We start from the raw sequence: 20,947 nt of genomic DNA, 5'->3' as shown, positions 1-20,947 counted from the left end.
TAATTCTTCCTATCCAAGAACATGGGAGATCTTTCCATCTTCTAAGGTTTTCTTTAATTTCTTTCTTTAGTGTTCTGTAGTTCTCATTGTAGAGGTCTTTCACCTCTTTTGTGAGATTGATTCCCAAGTATTTTATTTTTTTCGAAGCTATTGTGAATGGGGTAGTTTTCCTGATTTCTCTTTCTGAAGATTCATCACTTATGTATAAAAATGCCTTAGATTTATGTGCATTGATCTTATATCCCGCTACTTTACTGAATTCACTTATGAGATCTAAAAGTTTTCTGGTGGAATTTCCTGGTTCCTCTAGGTATACAATCATATCATCAGCAAATAGGGATAGTTTGAGTTCTTCTTTTCCTATTCATATCCCTTTAATTTCTTTGGTCTGTCTAATTGCTCTGGCTAGAGTTTCAAGGACGATATTGAATAGAAGTGGTGAAAGAGGGCATCCCTGCCTTGTTCCAGTTTTTAGAGGGAATGCTTTCAGTTTTTCACCATTTAGAATGATATTAGCCATGGGCTTAGCGTAGATGGCGTTTACAATGTTAAGGAATGTTCCCACTATCCCTATTTTTTCTAGTGTTTTGAGCATGAAGGGGTGCTGTATTTTATCAAATGCTTTTTCTGCACCTATCGAAATAATCATGTGATTCTTGACTTTTAGTCTATTGATATGGTGAATGACATTTATTGATTTCCTGATGTTGAACCAACCTTGCATCCCTGGGATGAAACCCACTTGATCATGGTGCACTATCTTTTTAATATGTTTTTGTATGTGATTTGCTAGGATTTTGTTGAGAATTTTTGCGTCGATGTTCATTAAGGATATTGGTCTGAAATTTTCTTTCCTCGATGTGTCTCTGTCTGGTTTAGGTATCAGGGTAATATTGGCTTCATAGAATGAGTTTGGGAGGGTTCCCTCCTCTTCTATTTTATGGAATACTTTGAGAATTATTGGAATGAGCTCTTCTTTAAAGGTTTTGTAGAACTCGGCTGAGAACCCATCTGGTCCCAGACTTTTCTTTGTTGGTAGGCTTTTGATAACTTCTTCTATTTCATTACTTGAAATTGGTCTATTTAAATTGTGTATGTCCTCCTGGTTCAGTTTAGGCAATTCATATGTCTCTAGAAACCTGTTGATGTCTTCGAAATTTTCTATTTTGTTGGAGTATAGATTTTCAAAATAGCTTCTAATTATGTTTTGTATTTCAGTCGTGTCTGTTGTGATATTTCCTTGTTCATTCCGAATTTTAGTGATTTGGGTTTTCTCTCGTCTTCTCTTTGTTAGTGTGGCTAAAGGTTTATCAATTTTGTTTATTTTTTCAAAGAACCAACTATTTATTTTGTCAATTTTTTGTATTGTTTCTTTTGTTTCAATTTCGTTGATTCAATAGTAACAAAAACGGCATGGTATTGGTACCAAAATAGAAAGGTGGATCAATGGTACAGAATAGAGGACACGGACACAAACCCAAATAAATACAATTTTCTCATACTAGACAAAGGGGCCAAAAATATGCAATGGAGAAAAGATAGCCTCTTCAACAAATGGTGCTGGGAGAATTGGAAATCCATATGCAACAGAATGAAACTCAACCCATATCTCTCACCATGCACGAAACTAAACTCAAAATGGATTAAGGACCTCGGAATCAGACCAGAGACCTTGCATCTTATAGAAGAAAAAGTAGGTCCAGAGCTTCAACATGTCGGCTTAGGACCAGACTTCCTCAACAGGACTCCCATAGCACAAGAAATAAAAGCAAGAATTAATAACTGGGATAGATTCAAGCTAAAAAGCTTTCTCTCAGCAAAGGAAACTATCAGCAATGCGAATAAAGAGCCTACAGAGTGGGAGAAAATCTTTGCCAATCATACTTCAGATAGAGCGCTAATCTCCAGAATCTATAAAGAACTCAAAAAACTCTACACCAAGAATGCAAATAATCCAATTGACAAATGGGCTAAGGAAATGAATAGACACTTCACAGAAGAAGATATACAAGCAATCAACAAACATATGGAAAAATGTTCAACATCTCTGGTAATAAGAGAAATGCAAATCAAAACCACCCTAAGATTCCATCTCACCCCAATTAGAATGGCGATTATCAAGAATACAAGCAACAACAGGTGTTGGCGAGGATGTGGGGAGAAAGGTACACTCTTACATTGCTGGTGGGGCTGCAAATTAGTGCAGCCACTCTGGAAAGCAGTGTGGAGACTCCTTAGAAAACTTGGAATGGAACCACCATTTGACCCAGCTATCCCACTCCTTGGCCTATACCCGAAGGACTTAAAATCAGCATATTACAGAGATACAGCCACATCAATGTTCATAGCTGCTCAGTTCACAACAGCCAGATTGTGGAACCAACCTAGATGTCCTTCAATTGATGAATGGATAAAGAAAATGTGGTATATATATATACAATGGAATATTACTCAGCCATAAAGAATGATAAAATTATGGCATTTGCAGGCAAATGGATGAAACTGGAGAATATCATGCTAAGTGAGATACGCCAATCTCAATAAACCAATGGGCGAATGATATTGCTAATAAGTAGATGATGACACATAATGGGGGGTGGGAGGGGTTAGTGTTATGGTTAGAGTTAGGGTTAGGGAGGGGGGCAAGAATGGAGAAAGGAAGGACTGTATAGAGGGAAAAGAGGGGTGGGAGGGGTGGGGGGAAGGGGAAAAAAATAACAGAATGATTCAAACAACATTACCCTATGTAAATTTATGATTACACAAATGGTATGCCTTTACACCATGTACAAACAGAGAAACAACATGTATCCCATTTGTTTACAATAATTTTAAAAAAAAATCCAAAAGTAAAAAAAAATAAATAAAAATTTAATTACATTCACTGAAAATGACAACACTCTGTGCATATAATCAATCTAAGACCAAATAGTTTGTTGTGTTTCTCCTTCTCAGGAGAATTTCCCTAGATCTTGTGGTCCTCAGAGAATATTCTTCTCATCCATTTCCTTGGAGGCCAAACACCTACAAACAATGAGTCAATGTATTCCCTTGCTTAGAAGGGGCTGTTCAGGTTATGGGGGTGAAAGAGAATCTTATAATTACTCATCCAGCGTCATTAAATTCCAGAGATACATACACGATGGAGAGCCTTATCCCAACACAAATCCATTCTTTCATAGAAGAGTAAAGGTGAAGTGACTTTTCCAAAGTCATACAGTGACTTAGCGACACAGCTGAAGCATGAGGGAAGCATTAGAAATGGTCGGAAGGTCCTCTATTTTTCCTCCATTTTCAAGACTATCCATTTGATTTTCAGTGCTAATCAACCACACTCCAAAAAGATCAACAAGGCAAGGAAGGGCCATATTTTTCATAAAGCTGTCTGTGTAAATTCACTCACACTGAAGGAGAGTGAACATAAACCAAGTCAGAGCAACAATTCTAATCCTACAGCATTCAGGTAAGTGCACACGTAGGAAAACCTTCATTTCCTTAAAGCTTTCATTGTAAAATAGGATTACTTATGGATAATTGCAAATTTGTATTCCAGTAAAAACTAGTTAACTCAAATACATGAGCTATTACTTCACTCAGTGTAGCTAGAGTTGAAGGAAACAAATTTACTCTTCTCTGTGGTATGCAGAGGGTAGAACCACAGAGAGATCTGTTTTTTCTTTCTCCTTATTTCATCAGTGTCCTAAGATGTACCCACAATATATCCCGAAGCTCTTCCTAGAAATAAAATTATATGATGACATACTCATTTATTTGAATAACAGAACTTCAGAATCAGTTTGAAAACCTTAACTTGGAGCACCAAAGTCACTGTGCTTCCCTCTGTGACCTTGAACCCTGATCCTAAGTTTATGCATTCTTTCCCCAGTTCTTCTTTGTTCCATAGTAAACAACCACCCAATGCACATTTAGGTCTGTAACTAACCCTGAAGTTACTTTTTCAACACTTGATTAAACCACAGTGTTAGCAGCATGGAGCATCTCAGCAGGCTTTAGCCATGAAGAGGTCAGTTGAAGTTCCAGCTCCAGCCGTTACTGTGGAGTGCCTGTTTATTCCAGATACCAGAGTGGTGTCTGAAGGTAAAAAAGGGACAGGCGACCTTGACCTCTTTGGATACTTTCCTATTATTTTAAGATCATATTGTACTTGTTCTTTGTTTCTGTGTGCCTTATAATATTCCTTGACTAAAAGAAACTCAAATCTGAGATGAAAAATATATAATTTTCTTTGTTATCAAGTCATTAAACTGTTCTCATTTGATGAGCAGCCTTTCTTTTCTTCTGTCACACTAGTAATAAAGCAATTTCCCACCATGGGAACAGAGCTTTCTTACTTTCTGAGTTTTTCTTTTTTTTTTTCTTTTCTTTTCTTAGGTTCACACCCGGTTTCATAGAGAAAATGACCAGATGCAATTTTTCCACCATGACTGAATTTGTCCTCCAGGGATTAACAGACCGACCGGAGCTCCAACTACCCCTCTTTCTCCTGTTTCTATGGGTCTATGGGATCACTGTGGTGGGAAACCTGTGTATACTCCTCCTAATCACTGCTGATTCCAAGCTCCAAACTCCCATGTACTTTTTTCTTGGTAATTTGTCATTCTTAGATCTCTTTTATTCCTCAGCTGTTACCCCCAAACTGCTGGGAAACTTTATATGGGAACAAAATGTGATCTCCTATTCTGGGTGTATGACACAGCTCTTTTTCTATTGCACATTTGCTATTGCTGAGTGCTACATGCTGGCAGCCATGGCATATGATAGATATGCTGCTATCTGCAATCCACTGCTGTACAGTGTCACCATGTCCCAAAAGGCATGCAGTGTGCTGGTGACAGGGGTCTATATCATGGCAGCTATTGGAGCTGTGGCCCACACTTCCTCCATGATCAGGCTCTCCTTCCATGGGGACAATGTCATCCACCATTACTTCTGTGACATAATTCCCCTCCTACAGCTGTCCTGCTCTAATACCTATCTCAATGAGCTCCTGGTGGCAATCATAGGTGGATTCAATGTGTTAGCAACAACTGGGCCCATCACCGTGTCCTATGCCTTCATACTCAAAAGCATTCTTCGAATACCCTCAGCTGAGGGCAGATCCAAAGCCTTTAGTACCTGTGGCTCTCATCTGACAGCTGTTGGTGTCTTCTATGGATCCATCATATTTATGTATTTCAAGCCAGCATCCAGCCACAGCATGGTCCAGGAGAAGGTGGCCTCTGTTTTCTATACCACACTGATCCCCATGCTGAACCCCTTGATCTACAGCTTGAGGAATAGGGATGTAAAACATGTTCTGAGAAAAGTATTGAGAAAGAGACGTGGCCCACCCCAGGGTTAGTGGACACAATCATTAAGGGTCATGGTGATCATTTGACTCCTTTTTCTTAAAAGGAACTTCCCTGTTTCTTCAGATTAACATTCAATCCTTTCCCTCTTTCTATTTCCTATACTACAGCTGCCCAGTTGATTGAAGTTTGTGCAAATACACATACACACACACATATACATACTGCTATTTCTTTAACAAACTATGCCAAAATATTATAATTCATTGGATCCTTGATAAACCTGGACACATTTACTTAAAAATATTCTTCTGAGTTCAATTTGCATGTCCTATCTCCTTCCTTATTTAGAAAATCTGGAGTAGATTATTTTTTTCCCTTTAGTTGGGGGTAAATTTGCATTCATCTTTTTCTGTCTCACATAACTAGCTTTGTAACACTCAGCATATGTCCTACCAACTTAGGTTTACCATGATAATAATCTCAGCATTTAATCATAGGAAAAATTCAAAAAATAAGTATATACTTGGTTAATTTGAATTCTCCTCATAGGTTCTCCTCCTTTTTTTGTTCTACTGTATACCTTTCTTGTGAAAATCAATTTGGGCATCAGTTAATAAAATGTTTCCTGGTGTCCCTTGGTAATCTGTCCCTCCATGCTTTCTGTTACTATAGATTCATCTTCATTTTCAAGAATTTTATACAAATTAAATCATATAGTAATTACTCTTTTGTATGGGGCTTATTTTACCCAGCACAGTTACTTTGAGTTTTGTCCACTTCAAAACGTGTAACAATATCTACTATTATTGAAGTAGCATTCCATGGATGAGGACACCATAACATATCCATTTATCTGTTGCTGGACGTTGTTTTTTGTCCCACTAGGTGTTTTAATGAGGAAAGATACAATAAGCATTTGTGTACCAGTCTTTGTGAGGACATAGGCTTATATGTTTTGTTTCCCATGGGTAAGCACATCAGAGTGGAATGCCTGGAGCATGTATTAGGTATACATTTATCGATTTAGAAACTGAAAACTGTTTTTCCAAAGCGGCTGCACCATTTTACATTCTCTGTAGCAATTTACCAGAATGTGTCCTCCTCTATTATTTTAGCAACATTTGATGTGGTCACTCTTATTATTGTTATGCTTAACTCCTCCATATAGTAGTTAATGGTGTTTTATTGTGATTTTATTTCCATATTTCTTATGATTAATGATGCTAAAGCATCTTTTCTTACTGTTATATGTATCTTTTTCAGTGAAAATGTCTGTTTAAATATTTGGCTTCTCTTTTTTTCTTAGTTTTTTTTTTTTTTTTTGTGATGCTGGGGATTGAACCCAGGACCTTGTGCTTGCAAAGCAAGCACTCTACCAGCTGAGCTATATCCGCAGCCCCTTACTATTGTTTTGAAATTTCTTAAAATCATAAAATATTTTGTATATATGTCACTCATGAGATAGCTGGTTTGAAATATTTTCTCCCTGCCTATGGATTATTTTAATTCTTTCTACGGTCATTGAGGGGTAAAAATTCATGATTAAAATGCAGTTCAATTTATCAATATGTTTTTTTGTGTGGATTATTTATATCTGGCACAACTTTGCCTAAAACAAGGTAACAAAAATTTTTTTAAATATACTCTAGATGTTTCACAAGTTCAGGTTGTACATTTAGATATATGACCTATTGGACATTTGCTATGAAGTGTATATTCAGGTTTAATTTTTGCATAATTTTTGTTTCCATAATCTTTGTTGTAAAGACTTTTTTTCCCACTGCCTTTGCACTGTTTTCAAGAAGAGTATTTTCATAAATACATGGATCTATTTCTGTATTCTCTATTATATTACATTAGTCTCCTTGTTTTTCTTGATGTCTTATTAGAGCATTTTTATAATAAGTTGATATTGGATTTTATTAGTTCTCTTTTTTTTTCATCTTTTCCATGTTGTGATTATGCTAGGTCTTTTTTTTTCCCATGAATATTTCAGTTGAATCAGGATATCAACTTTTACACACACAGTGTGATGATTAATTTTTTATTGTATTGAATGTAAAGATAAATTTGAAAAGAGCTGTCATCATATGAATACTGATGCTATAACATTTTTTTTTACTTAACAAAAGAAGAATAAGTTTTATTTTGGAGGGCACACAGTTAAGGCACAAGGTTCATTTTAATTTTTTTTTTTATTTTTACAGACTGCATTTTTATTCATTGAACACAAATGGGGTAGAACTTTCTGATTCTATGGTTGTGCATGATGTAGATTCATACCATTTGGGTAATCATACATCTACATAGGGTAATGGTGTCTGTCTCATTCCACCATCTTTCATACCTCCTGCCCCCTCCACCCTCTCATTTCCCTCTACATAATCTAAAGCGCCTCCATTCTTCTCTCACACCCTACCCCCTCAACCCCATTATGTATCATCATCCATTTATCAGGGAAAACATTCAGTCTTTGGTTTCTTGGGATTTGTTTATTTCACTTAGCATGATATTCTCCAATTCCATTCATTATCTGCAAATACCATAATATTATTCTTCTTTATAGCTGAATAATATTCCATTGTGATATATACTACCATTTCTTTATCCATTCATCTGTCAAAGGGCATCTAGTTTGGTTCCACAATCTAACTATTGTGAATCGAGCTGCTATAAACATTGATGTGGATGTGTTACTGTGATGTGCTAATTTTAAATCCTTTTTAGATCTCCCCTTAGCAATACTTTTTAATTTTCTCTTCAGTGTAGAGATTTTTTTAAAAAGTTTTCTAAGGTATATTCTTATTTCTCACTTGCTTGATTCTCTTATATTTATTTCAATTTTGGTTTGCTCATGTTATTATACAGAAATACATTGGCTTTTATATAAAAAATATTTCACACTAAAGTTTTACTAAATATATGCATCTTGGTAGCTGTTCTGAGGATTTCTTAAATTTTCTACAGACAGTTTTACTACCTTTCCCATGTTTATTTTTCTTTTTCCTTATTGCAGTATCTGAAACCTCCAATAAAATGCTGAATAGAAATGATGAGGGCATACGTTTTTGACATTATTGATCTTAGAAGGAAATCATTCATTCACAAGTATAATTTTAACTGTAGGTTCTTCATAGATGTCTTTTATCAGATTGAGGAATTTCTCTTTTATTCCTGGTTTGTTGAGAATTTTGCTTCTTTTTTTAAATGAGAAAGTAAGGTAGTATTTTGTCAATGTTTTCTTCTAAATGATTGAAATACATTTCTTTTAAAAATATTGTTGATTATCAAAAATTATAATATTGTTAAATTCTTGGAACAAACCCCACTTTGATATGATATGTTATCTTCCTAACAGATGTGTTTTGTTTAGAATTTTGCATCTATTCAAAAGGGATATTTGTTTACAGTTTTCCATTATGTGACATCTTTGTAAGATTTTCATATCAAGGGGGTTTTATCATTATAAAATGAGTTAGGAATTATTTGCTCTCCCTGAAAGTTCTTGAAGTGTTTGTGTGGAGTTGAAATTTCTGCTTTCTTAAATGGTTAATATCATTTATTACAGAGCAATCTGCATCTGGATTTTTCCTTGTGTGAAGATTTTTCTGACTCAATTTTTAAAAAATAGGATAAAAGGAAAAAGTCCAGATTATGCATTTCCTCTAGAGTAATTTAGGTAGTTTGTGGTTTTTGTGGGATTAACCACTTATATTTAAGTTCCAGAATTTTTGGCATTGAAGTCCATTCAAGTTTCATAATTTTCATCAATTTGTTTCTGATATTGGTAATTATCTTCCCTTTTTTTCCTTATCAATGTTGTTACACACTTATTGATTCCACTGATCTCAGAAAATAAAGGAGATAGGTTTTACTTTCTGTTTGATTCTGATCAATTTTATTTAGTTGGGTTTAACTGAATTTTTTTCCTGTTGGTTTATTAATTTATATTTCAGTTATTTCTGCTTTGATATTTATTATTTCCTTTCTTCTGCTTCTTTGCCTTTCATTTGATGTTATTTTTTCAAGTTTTTAAGGTAGAGCTATCTCAGTGATTTAAGATAATTGCAAACCTGTAATTGCAAAACCCCAAAAAAAACCATCAGGGAGAGTAGAATATTTGTTGACAAGGTTATTATTTTTCTTTGGTCTGATGGCTGAAACTCAAAATTTTATTTTTAAAGTTACAATTCAAAGATATTTCCTTCTTGCTGGTTTTTTATTATGAATTTGAAATACAGTTAGCTAATTTGTTTTACTTATATTCCTTTTCAGATATTTGTTCCTATATCTGTGGATTTTATTTTATTTTACTGACTGTATAAGTAATATAGATGATTTAAAAGTCAAAATTCTTTTGGTGGATGTATGATACATGCATGTAAATGCTATTATAATTCAATAAAGTTGGCAATAATAAAAAATCTTACCTATTCATATTGATATTGTTTCTAATATCTTACTATAAAGTGTTGATCTATGAAAACTCTGCACTTGTGCATTTTCCCATTACTGGAGCATCTTCTAGATCATTCTGATAAAGTACAAAATCAGTAACCATATACAGTTTTGTTAGTTACTTCCAAATCCTACTAATCTGAACTGCCACAATGTGTACTTCCACCAAGTATGTACAGAAGTGCCTTTTTATCCAGTTTCTCATTTATTTTTATCAATCTAATCACTGAGAAATGGCACCTCAATATAATTTATTTTGCATTTTCTTATTATAAATTCACTTCAACATCTTTTTTTATGCTCACAGGCCTTCCCATATCATTTTTTTGAATTATGTATGTGTTTTTCTATATTTCATTGTTTTCATATTGATTCTCCAATTTTTTTTAAACTACATCCATTGTATGTAAGCAAGTTTGGGTTTTGACAAATATAGATCTATATAAGCACAGCAACCAAGATGCAAAGGTGAAAGGATTCGTCTTTTTCCAGCCATATTAGAAGCTCCTTTATATTACACTTGTTATGGTTTGGCTGTGAGGCATCCCCCAAAAACTCACGTGTAAGACAGTGCAAGAAGGTTCAGAGGAGAAAAGCATGAGTTATAAGAGTCTTAACCCCATCAGTGAAATAATCCCCAGATAGGGATTAACTGAGTGGTAACTGAAGTGGTAGGGTGTGGCCAGAGGAGGTGGGCATTGGCGTGTGGCTTTGGGGTATATATTTGTATTTGGCAAGTGGAGACCTGTCTCTCTGCTTCCTGATCACCATGTAAGCCATTTCCCTCTGCCACTCTTCCTCCATGTTGTTCTAGCTCACCTCAAGCCCTGAGGAATGGAACCGGCCTTCTTTGGATTAAGATTTCTGAAACCATGAGTCCTCCAATAATTCCTGGGCCTGGTTGAACAACTTGATGGGAAATCTTGGAAGCATTATAAAAGAGAAGATCTAAAGGTAGATATGCTTTTTTAGAACAGTGGAATTTTATAGATGCAGATCCTACTGATTTCATATTTCTCAATTAGAATTATTCCCAACATAAAATTTAGAGCATTTTATTCTAAAAGCAATATTGCCTAAAACAAAGAAAAAGCAAAGGGAGAAAGACATAACTTCAATAACTCCCAACTAACACAACTGGTTTAAAATGTGATATAGGATGAATAGAACCAACTTGAGATGGAATTTAAAATGCTGGAAATTCAATGAAACATTCCTTGGAGGAAAGAGATCAGTTTATGGAAAGCTTAAAGCTTAGAGGTATATTTTATTACTACACCTCTCCACCCAACCCATGCCATCCCCCCAAAATGAAGGAAATGCTACATGTGGTCTGGAATATGACAAAAATAGTGTCTACAGAGCTCAAGCATCTGAGATTTTTCTGTTCTTATTTGTGCTATAGTCACGTGCTTAGAAACATCAAGCACAGCTTCAGTTCAGAGATCTGCTGATGCCCACTTTCCTGCTGAGGCAATGTGAGAGCCAGCCTTCCCTGTGAGGCAGGTTTCACACACAGGCAAGACCACTGCAGCAGGTATGAACACAGATGAACCTGCAGAGACCACCAGTGTGGCGGCCAAGAAAATACACACTCAGAAGCCTCTCAGAGTTTACCTGTGGTGTTAAAACAACAACAAAAATAAAATAACAACATAAACCTCATAAGGGCCAAGATGAAAGTGGTAATAAAGAGATTTTGAATATATTGAATAGAAAAAAGATATCAAAACCATATTAAGTTCTGCCTAGTCAAATTGCCATTCTTATTCTATGGATATTTTTCCTTTGTTTTTCTTTCTTTTTAATTTTCTTGCACATTTGCCTTGTTTCCTCAAGAATTTTTGGATCATATGTGGGATCAGGTTACATTTCTCTTAGCATGCATGTCACTGAACAACCCAGTGATATGGCCAGTGATGAGAATCAATCAGAGCCAAGTTCCATTTCCCCAGATGTGAAGATTGAACACCCAAGAAATGCCAAGGCAAATGTGGAAAGCAAGTTTTATTTAAAGGATGGAACAGAGATAGATTTCTCCCCAGAGAAGGGGATCCAGAGATTTTTATCCAAAGAAGTGGGGGTGTCCTGCCCCTGTTAAACATTTTAGAATTCCTTTATTCTCATGCCCTTCTTCTCTCCTTATGTGGCCTCTCCTCACCGTCCTGCTTATGTGACCAAAAAGTGGGTCAAAAGGTGAAGGTGGAGTGATCCAAGGGCAGGAATGAGGCTGCTCAGGGGTACAGGCAGGAAAGGACCATCCCAGAAGGCATTAATTAACCACTCTTACAACTGCCTACAGGGAGGAACAATTCCTGGGCCAGGTTACCATAGCAACAGGTTGGAGGAGGAAGGGGAAGGGCTTTGGAGATATCAGTATTTGATTTCCTTTCCTTTCCAATCAGCTCTCATCTCCTAATCAACCCAATTATTTATTATTGACATTGACCATCTTTTTGCCCCTGGGCCTCACCAGCACCTCTCACATAGCAGGTATTCAATAAACAAACATTAAAAATTAGAAAGATAAGAATCAGGTTGAGCAACATCTTAATTCTCAGTTCTTTTCTATCACAATAGAATATGAAACTCTAAACCTCAGTTTTCATGCTGAAAAAAATGAGAACACTACTACCTTCTTTACGTTTTTCATTTTATTGTGAACATAGAACCAAATACAGATGGGAAAGCATTTTTTTTAAAAATCTTGATATTTGGATGGAAATGTAGCTCAGTAGTAGAGCACTGTCCTAACATGCAGAAGACCCTGGGTTTACAAAAGCAAAATAATCTAGAAAAACAACACAGTAACAAAGAAAATGAACAAAAGGAGCATTTTCATTGAAACTATCACTTCCCCCATCTATAAACTCTCAAAAAAGAAGACTCATCTCCCCACTAAGACCTTCCTCAATGCTTTCTTCACATCCTTGTTCCTCAGACTGTAAATTAAAGGATTCAGCAAGGGGATCACTGTGGTATAGAACACAGAAGACACCTTCTCCTGGTCCAGAGAGTTACTTGAAGGGGGCTTGAAATACATGAAGGTGATAGATCCAAAGAAGATTCCCACAGCCATGAGATGAGAGCTGCAAGTTCCAAAAGCTTTGGAACGGCCCTCTGAAGAGCGGATGCGAAGGATGCTATAGAAGATGAAGGCATAGGAGATGGTAACAGCCAAGGTAGGCACCAAGGTGTTGAATCCCCCTATGACAAAAAGTAGAAGCTCATTGAGGTGCGTGTTGGAGCAGGAGAGATTGAGGAGGGGAAGAACATCACAGAAGTAATGATTGATGATGTGGGATTTGCAGAAGGTCAATTTCATCATGGCACTTGTATGAGCCACGGCAGACAGAACACCCAGGATGAAGGCCACCAGCACTAGCAGTGAGCAGAGCCAAGAGGACATAGTCACATTATAAAGCAGTGGGCTGCAGATGGCAACATAGCGATCATATGCCATGGCAGTCAGGAGGTAGCCCTCAGCCACCACAAAGACCACAAAGAAAAATAGCTGGGCCATGCACTCAAAATGAAGGATCAAATTCTTTTTCCATAGAAAGTTCACCAGCATTTTGGGGGTGATAACAGTGGAAGAGCAGAAATCAATGAAGGACAAACTGCTGAGGAAATAGTACATGGGGGTGTGAAGCACAGGGCTGACTGCAATCAGGAGGATCATGCCCAGGTTTCCTGCCACTGTCACCACGTAGATTCCCAGGAACAGGAGGAAGAGGGGCAGCTGGAGCTCTGGGTGCTGTGTTAAACCAAGTAGGACAAACATGGTTGCTGTAGAATGATTTGCTATGGCCATTCCTCCTTGAGATTTCTGTAGAAATGGGAAAAAAATGAATTTAAGAAGATCTTCAGTCCCCTTCCCAATGAAACCTGCACTAGGAAGTTGACAAGAACAGAAAGACCAAGTCATAATTTTTATTGTCTCTGATGAGGACAACTCTTCCCTATCACCTTAAATTACTGTGGACCTCCTCCTAGTTAGTCTGGAATTTATCTCTCTCTCTCTCTCTCTCTCTCACACACACACACACACACACACACATACATTCTTATGAACTGACTTGGAAATCTTTCCCTCCTGAATTTGACAACAAAATCAACATTTTTGAATATGGGAAGAGTTACTGATAGCCATTTACTGATCATTAAACAGCAGAAAGGATTAATGGATTATTCTAATCACTATCTCAATATTCCCAGTTTTCTCCCACTTTGAGGTTTGCCAGCATCTCTCATAAAATCTCCAAACAGGGAGAGAACCAAGTCTCAGGCTCAGAGCACTGAAAATTCTAACTCCAGCTGGAGTGAAGGTGACCATGGAGGTAGATACAGAGGATAGAATCATCACTCCATGAATGAAAAATGACTCTAACAGTCCTAGACACAAGTACTACAAAAGCAAAAGTGATCCTGCAATACCTCCTGGTTCTCCAAAAAGCTGACAAAGGATGCGGAGGCAGGGTTTCTCTATTGCATTCACTAACAAAAGCAAGGTAACCATTTGCTCAGCCTAAAGGTCATAATGAGAGTCTCCTCAGACCTCAACTGTTCCCCCAAAAATTGATTGACTGCGACATTAGCAATGAACCACCATCCCCATATGCATAAGAAACCCATACCCTATTGTGCAGAACTTTTTCTGTCACTGTGTCAGAAAAAGAAGCTTCTAAGATACCTGAAAGATGTTATTGCTGTGAACCTTGAACTTTCTAAACTTCCACTACCCATGGTTTTGGGAACCTGGATCTGAAGAACTAAGAGTATACTGCATTTTTCCAAGAAGACACACTGGGATCTTGTTAATACACATCTTTTCAACATAAACCAAGTTCGTGGTGGAGCCATTTTGAATAAACGTGCATGTTTTCATGGTACAAGTTATTTCTGTTTTTCCTTTTAGAAAAGGCAGCTAGAGAGGATAACAATTCTCTTCTCCTCCTTCTTCGCCTTCTCTGCCTACTCTTTCTTCCTCACTGACTGCATTTTCCTTCCACAAGGTTCACATATCTTAGTCCTCAATAACTTGAAATAGTATTATTATTTATATTCTTATTTTACTGGTGAAGAAAGCAAGGCACAAATACATGAAGAGTACAGACAAGATTAAAGTACAGGGAGTATAGCGTCAAGAGTTCCCTTTTCCCACTTTATTTCAGGTATACATGAATATTTTAATACATATTGTCTTCAAACTTGTCTCAAAACGGAGAATATGAGAGCCTAAAAGGAAATGTGACCATTTTTATGTGTTATAGAATAGCCCAGATTTCAACTCATTTCTGGGAAGGGACCATCTAGACAATGGGCAATAACAGAGCTCAGGGCTCATGCACAGTGAACAGCCTGAGAACAGTGCTCATCCCTGAGGAGTGCACAGCAGGAACAGCAGAGACCCAGCACAAACCTGTACCTCTCATAATTCTACCTAAAGCTGATGGGGACTTGGAAAAAATACAGAAAGAAGAAAAGAGATATTTCTGGCTTCCAAATAACCTATCCAACAGAATATTAAATGTAAAAGAAGGACTGAAAGAACATTTTCCCATGTCATCCTTAAAGGGTACACTGAGGCACTATGTCCATAACCATGACCACATTTCACAAACAATATCCATAACGTTCTGTTATAAAAAGAAAAGGAACAAATGAAACATATAGGCATACCTGTTTTTTTCAAGTATTTCCATGCACCCCCTGTGAAAGCACACACTGAACATTTATACATTAAAGATTTGAAATAATCAACTGGAAAAAAATCTGTCCATTTCTCAGCTCATTACTTCCCGTTTCTACTTGACAACAAAAATTGGTAAATGAGCTTAACAAATTGAACTGATTGTCTGCCCTGCAATGGGAAGGTTTTGGTGTCAGGAGAACCTTAAGTTCAAGGGCTGACACCTCTGCTTACAAGCTTGCATAATTGGGCAAGCCATTTAAATCTCTATCCTAGTCTGTGAAGTGGGAATGATAATACCTGTTTCAAAGGATTGTTATGATCAACTAAAATAAAGAATGTGAATGTTTGTTATTTAAAAGCACTAATCAAAATTTAATGTGGCACATATTTTTGAAATATGATTGAATACAGAAAGGCACATTATATGGGAAATACCACCTTGCTAAGGAGAAGATGAACTCCTATATCACCTTTTCATCCCAGGTCCTCCATCTCAGGTTGAGAAATAAAAATATATTAAAAATTTGTAACTTTTCAGGCTTTATACATTTGTCTCTAGATTCATAAACTTTGTGAGTGGTCAGAAGTATTGGGACTTTGCCTTTTTTTTAGAGGAGCTGGCTCACTGAGGCTCTTTAATCCAAAGCAGGTGCCTCTGGCAAGAACTTCTGAGGTAGGAAGGAAACAAAGGAGGGTTATTTGAAATAAATGGCTTGTCTATCTCTTAGTGGCTTAAGAATATTCATTTGAGACAGATGAGAAGGTAGAAATTTGTGTTTAATATTCTGTCCAAAACTGAACACTCTTCTTGGGAGAGTATCTGCCCTTGTTATCTTTATCTCTTACAGAATTCTGTGTGTAATATACTAGATAAGAATATAAGAAACACTAATGAATTTGTAAGCCAGAAACCCTTCGCAGAAGCAAGTGTTTAACAGTTCATTAAAACCCCAATGAGGTTCTCTGCACCAGAGCTACTTGAATTTGGATCTGGGATCATTCTCACAGATGTGTGACCTGTGTCACAAAGAAGTGACAAACAGGGTTGAGAGAATTAGATGGGAGGACACGACCAACTGGAAAGGAAAGTGGATTCAGCGCAGGGCAAAGTCAAAATGTTGCATGTGGCCACTGTTGCTAGACACCTACTGTCCTCCTACTAGATGTCACACAATGGCCAAAACTGAAACTGGGGACTTACCTGATCCTGCAGAGACCAACTTTCTTAGAAACTGCTCACTTTGCTCAGGTCACAGATCCCTCTTTTATCTAACAAAAAGCAATGCTTTCTTCCTGCCTAATATCGAAAACTGAATTACTTGATAGGATAAGAGTAAAGCACCAAAATTCATTCCATACCAAATCTTAACCCCTTAAATGGTTCACAGTATCTAGCTTTCCCAGTCTTAAAAACATGAGAGAGATATAACACACAGTTTTTATCTGAGGCTGAAGTTAGGGATCTCATTAGAAATACAAAACAAACTCCTGCAGGTACAAATCCCCCGAGACCTATAGAGCCCAGAGATTACCCAGAGTTCTCAGTGTTGAATAACCCTCTGCAAAATTGATCGTGTCATGCTTTGGGCTCCCTATTGCTATCTGTCCCAAGAGTATGGAAGATTCAGAGAGGAGTTCCTTATTTTATGTTTTCAAATTGTCAACGAGAATTCTGTAACACAGAAAAATTAGAACAATGATTCCCCAAAACAAGTGGGAAGTCAGGTGCTAGTTCTTGACCAAGAAGTCATCGATTATTTTTAAAAAATGGGGAAAAAATAAAGACAATTAAAATTTTCTCCTAAAACTAGTTTATTCAATTTAAAGACTGTCCATATTTGAGGTTGCCATGTTTAGTTTTCAAATGTTTTGGGGATTCAAAATATTCTTTCATTTTATGATATGGTTATAAGAGTCCATAGTAGTTATATTTTTTTGGTTGCTAGCTTATTTATTTGTATATTGTGTTTGAAAGCTTTGCTTTGGCAAACCAAATTTTAGACAATTTCTTGTTACCACATTGGAATTTTATTATCTTGGAAAATCCAAATTCTGAAGTGTGGTTAACATAGGAAAGGAATGTCCTCTTTGTCCTTCCTATCCAAGGACTTGGGTCAGAAATATCCTGAGACCCTGAGAAAATTGTCCATGAACTCCTTCCCTCTGAACTCTAATCTTTTTTTTTTCTCCTAAACAAAGTTCCATCTGTTTATCCATATAATTCTCAAGACAGCAATATGAAGTAAAATTTATTATTCCAGATACACAGTAAGAAAACCGAGGCACATGGAGATCACACAGCACTTGACAGAACATAGATATGATTCCAGAAAGTTGGGCTTTAAAATTTATGCTCTAAACCACAGATTTTTTTTATTGTTGGCAGGAATTTTTTTTTAATTTATTTTTATTGTAAACAAATGGGATACATGTTGTTTCTGTTTGTACATGGAGTAACAGCATACCATTTGCATATTAATACATTTACATACAGTAATGATGCTTGATTCATTCTGTTACTTTTTTCTCCCCCTCCACTCCTCCCACCCCTCTTTTCCCTCTATACAATCCCTCCTTCCTCCATTCTTGCCCCCTCCCACCCCCCATTATGTGTCATCATCCGCTTATCAATGAGATCATTCGCCTTTTGGATTTTTGAGATTGGCTTATCTCACTTAGCATGATATTCTCCAATTTCATCCATTTGCCTGCAAATGCCATAATTTTATTATTCTTTATGGCTGAGTAATATTCCATTGTATATATATACCACAGTTTCTTTATCCATTCATCAATTGAAGGACATCTAGGTTGGTTCCACAGTCTGGCTATTGTGAATTGAGCACCTATGAACATTGTTGTGGCTGTATCTCTGTAGTACGCTGATTTTAAGTCCTTTGGGTATAGGCCGAGGAGTGGGATAGCTGGGTCAAATGGTGGTTCCATTCCAAGTTTTCTAAGGAATCTCCACACTGCTTTCCAGAGTGGCTTGAACTAATCTTTAATTACCATTATTACCATTATTGTCATTATTCTGTCTCTCATCCTGATCACAAATTCTAAGGTTTTATTAGTGAACTCCCTTCTTTAGTGAAGTTAATTTAAAAGCATCCAACAATCTCTAATGACACTTACACAAACAGTATAATAAGATAGTCAACTAAGAATTGAATTTATTCAGTAGCAAGTTTAAGTTCCAAAACTTCCCTACTAAAAATAATAGTGCTAACTCTAACAAATAATCTTTATATTATTATTATTATTTTACTATCATTAGCAATACTGTTTATAGATGCTCATTATGTACAAGACATTGACCTTGGTACTCTACACATATATTTATTTAGTCAAAATATTTGACACTGAGAAAATCATTGAGATCCTGAAACTCACATTTCTCACCTATCATAAAATAACAGGATTCAAGTATATTATTTTTCAAATTTCTTGGTGCTATAAATTTTATGATAGGAAAAATTACACCAGAAGCAGAAGGGTGATCTTTGTAACTCAATTATTCTTTAATTCAGAAATCATGTTTAAATCCTTTGGATTTATTCAAGGAATTTTTCATGATGAAAAGGTGGAAAGAATCCTGTATTGACATGTAGGAAATTCACATTATACACTTTGCTTTATACTTATTATCTGTGGTTAACTTTAGTTTTCCTATCCAAAAATAGCTCCATCTGCCTCACAGAAAATCATAAAACTATCTAATACATAATGCCAAATGCAATTTGAAAATTATGAGGCACTTTAAGAAGTAAAAAAATAATAATAATAATCTCCACCATTCACCCCACAGACAGCCCAGGAAGCAGTGCTCTGACATTCATATCTATTCTCTCATTTAGGCAGATATCTTTCTGGACAAAATCATTCTGTCTGCAGGTGATGGTAGAGGTAGAACTATGACTGGAAAATCATATAGGACTTATTCCAGCTAAGAAGTATTCGACTGAAGTAGAGAAGTCAGAAAAGGTAGAAAAGGTTCCATTCACTTCTAGTCAAGCCAAAGAAACACACAGTTCCCAAAGCAAAATGAAGTGAAATCATTGTAGCTAGACTTGGTACTGGAATTGGTTATAAAAGACAGGTATTAGTAGGCTATGAATGACTTTAATGGTTCTTCAGGATGTTGGATATGAAACAAATAAAGGTACCATTGTTATGTAATGACAGACACTGATGATAACTTGAGAAGAATGCATCCTTCTTCCAAGAATTTGGACATACGTCTCAAATGAGTTAAATTACTGTTTTGTGGTTTTAAGGCAGAGTTTCAGAATTATTTTTCCATGCTACTGCCTCAGTCAGCACTCAAGGATCCCAGATAGAATATGTAACTTTCAAATTAATCTCAGGGGTCCTTGTGTCCCTGAGGACTGTGGTAGATAAAAAATGTCTCCCTAAAGATATTTACATCAGTGTTCCTGATACACTTGAATGTTACTAGATTTGGAAAAGAAGAAAAAATATGTTGTAAATGTGACTACATTAAGACTTTGAGAGAGGGAGATTATCAGATATTTTCCAGGTGGGTCTTAAATGCAATCAAGTATAGCCTACCAAGAGATAGTAGAAAGCACAAGGCAGAAATTATAGCAATGTGGCCACAAGCTAAGGCAGCCAGCAGTCCTAGGAATCTGGGCAAGACAAGGGATGGATTCTACCTGGGACCCTCCAGAAGGAATGAGAACCAGCTGAAACCTTGATTTGAGCCCATTAAAACAACTTCTGGACCCCTAATGCCTACAACTGTAGGGCAAATATCTGTTGTTTTAAGCCACTACCCTTGGTGGAAATTTGTTATAACAGCCATAGGAAACTAATTAGAGTCCAAAACAATGATTTGTCATATTTTATTACAAGGAAGAGCTTTCTCACTCATTGCACATCACTAGGTTTAAGCTGTGTTTAAGTTAAGAGACTGAAAAGCTGAGACTGGAGGCAGCATAGGGTCTCACCCCAAAAACACATGGCAGGATGGAAGTGTGAGAGGTAAGAAAAGAACACAGCAGTAAAAATTGAAAGGTCATCTTTAGTCATACTCCTCATTTTTAAAAACTGAAACTAGACCACTGAAATAAATTCTTCACTTACAGGGAAGAATATTTTATATATTCAGTTATCTCTGGACTCTTGTCTTATAGTCCTTATAATATTTAACTTGAATCCTATAGTCTGCAACTTGACAATTTCATCAAATTATCTTTAAATGGAAAAAAGAGGAGATTATTAAATTATTCTTTCTTTTAAGAAATGAGATAATTAAGGCCAAGGAGTTTCCCAAGTGGACTAAACCAGATACTTCTGTACAATGTCTCTTTTCATTGGATAAAACACAATACATGGAAAACTAGTATGTTGATTTCCACAGAAACTGGAAGATTAATGATGGTGCATGTAAACTCACTCATACAAATTCTTGTCCCTACACTCTGACCCCACAAAACTACATCATCTCTAGTTTCCAACA

At 36.4% G+C, this 20,947-nt stretch overlaps 2 protein-coding genes across 2 annotated transcripts; one reads left to right on the top strand and one right to left on the bottom strand.

The window, feature by feature from the left end:
* The first annotated feature begins 4,417 nt into the window (after window positions 1-4,417).
* On the top strand, window positions 4,418-5,362 carry LOC124959682 (olfactory receptor 8D1-like). The gene has a single exon (XM_047518030.1). The coding sequence runs from the start codon at window positions 4,418-4,420 to the stop codon at window positions 5,360-5,362; it is 945 nt and encodes a 314-aa protein (XP_047373986.1).
* A 7,295-nt stretch (window positions 5,363-12,657) lies between these two features.
* LOC124958765 (olfactory receptor 8D1) lies at window positions 12,658-13,584 on the bottom strand. Its single transcript, XM_047517167.1, has one exon. The coding sequence runs from the start codon at window positions 13,582-13,584 to the stop codon at window positions 12,658-12,660; it is 927 nt and encodes a 308-aa protein (XP_047373123.1).
* Window positions 13,585-20,947: the final 7,363 nt, after the last annotated feature.

This window comes from Sciurus carolinensis, chromosome 11 (genome assembly GCF_902686445.1).
Source record: "Sciurus carolinensis chromosome 11, mSciCar1.2, whole genome shotgun sequence".
Classification (NCBI taxonomy): domain Eukaryota; kingdom Metazoa; phylum Chordata; class Mammalia; order Rodentia; family Sciuridae; genus Sciurus; species Sciurus carolinensis.
This window is presented reverse-complemented; position numbering and strand designations above follow the sequence as displayed.

Bases quoted from the DNA above. Each gene is read 5' to 3' on its own strand.
- LOC124958765 (XM_047517167.1), bottom strand. From the start codon at position 13,584: ATGGCCATAGCAAATCATTCTACAGCAACCATGTTTGTCCTACTTGGT.
- LOC124959682 (XM_047518030.1), top strand. From the start codon at position 4,418: ATGACCAGATGCAATTTTTCCACCATGACTGAATTTGTCCTCCAGGGA.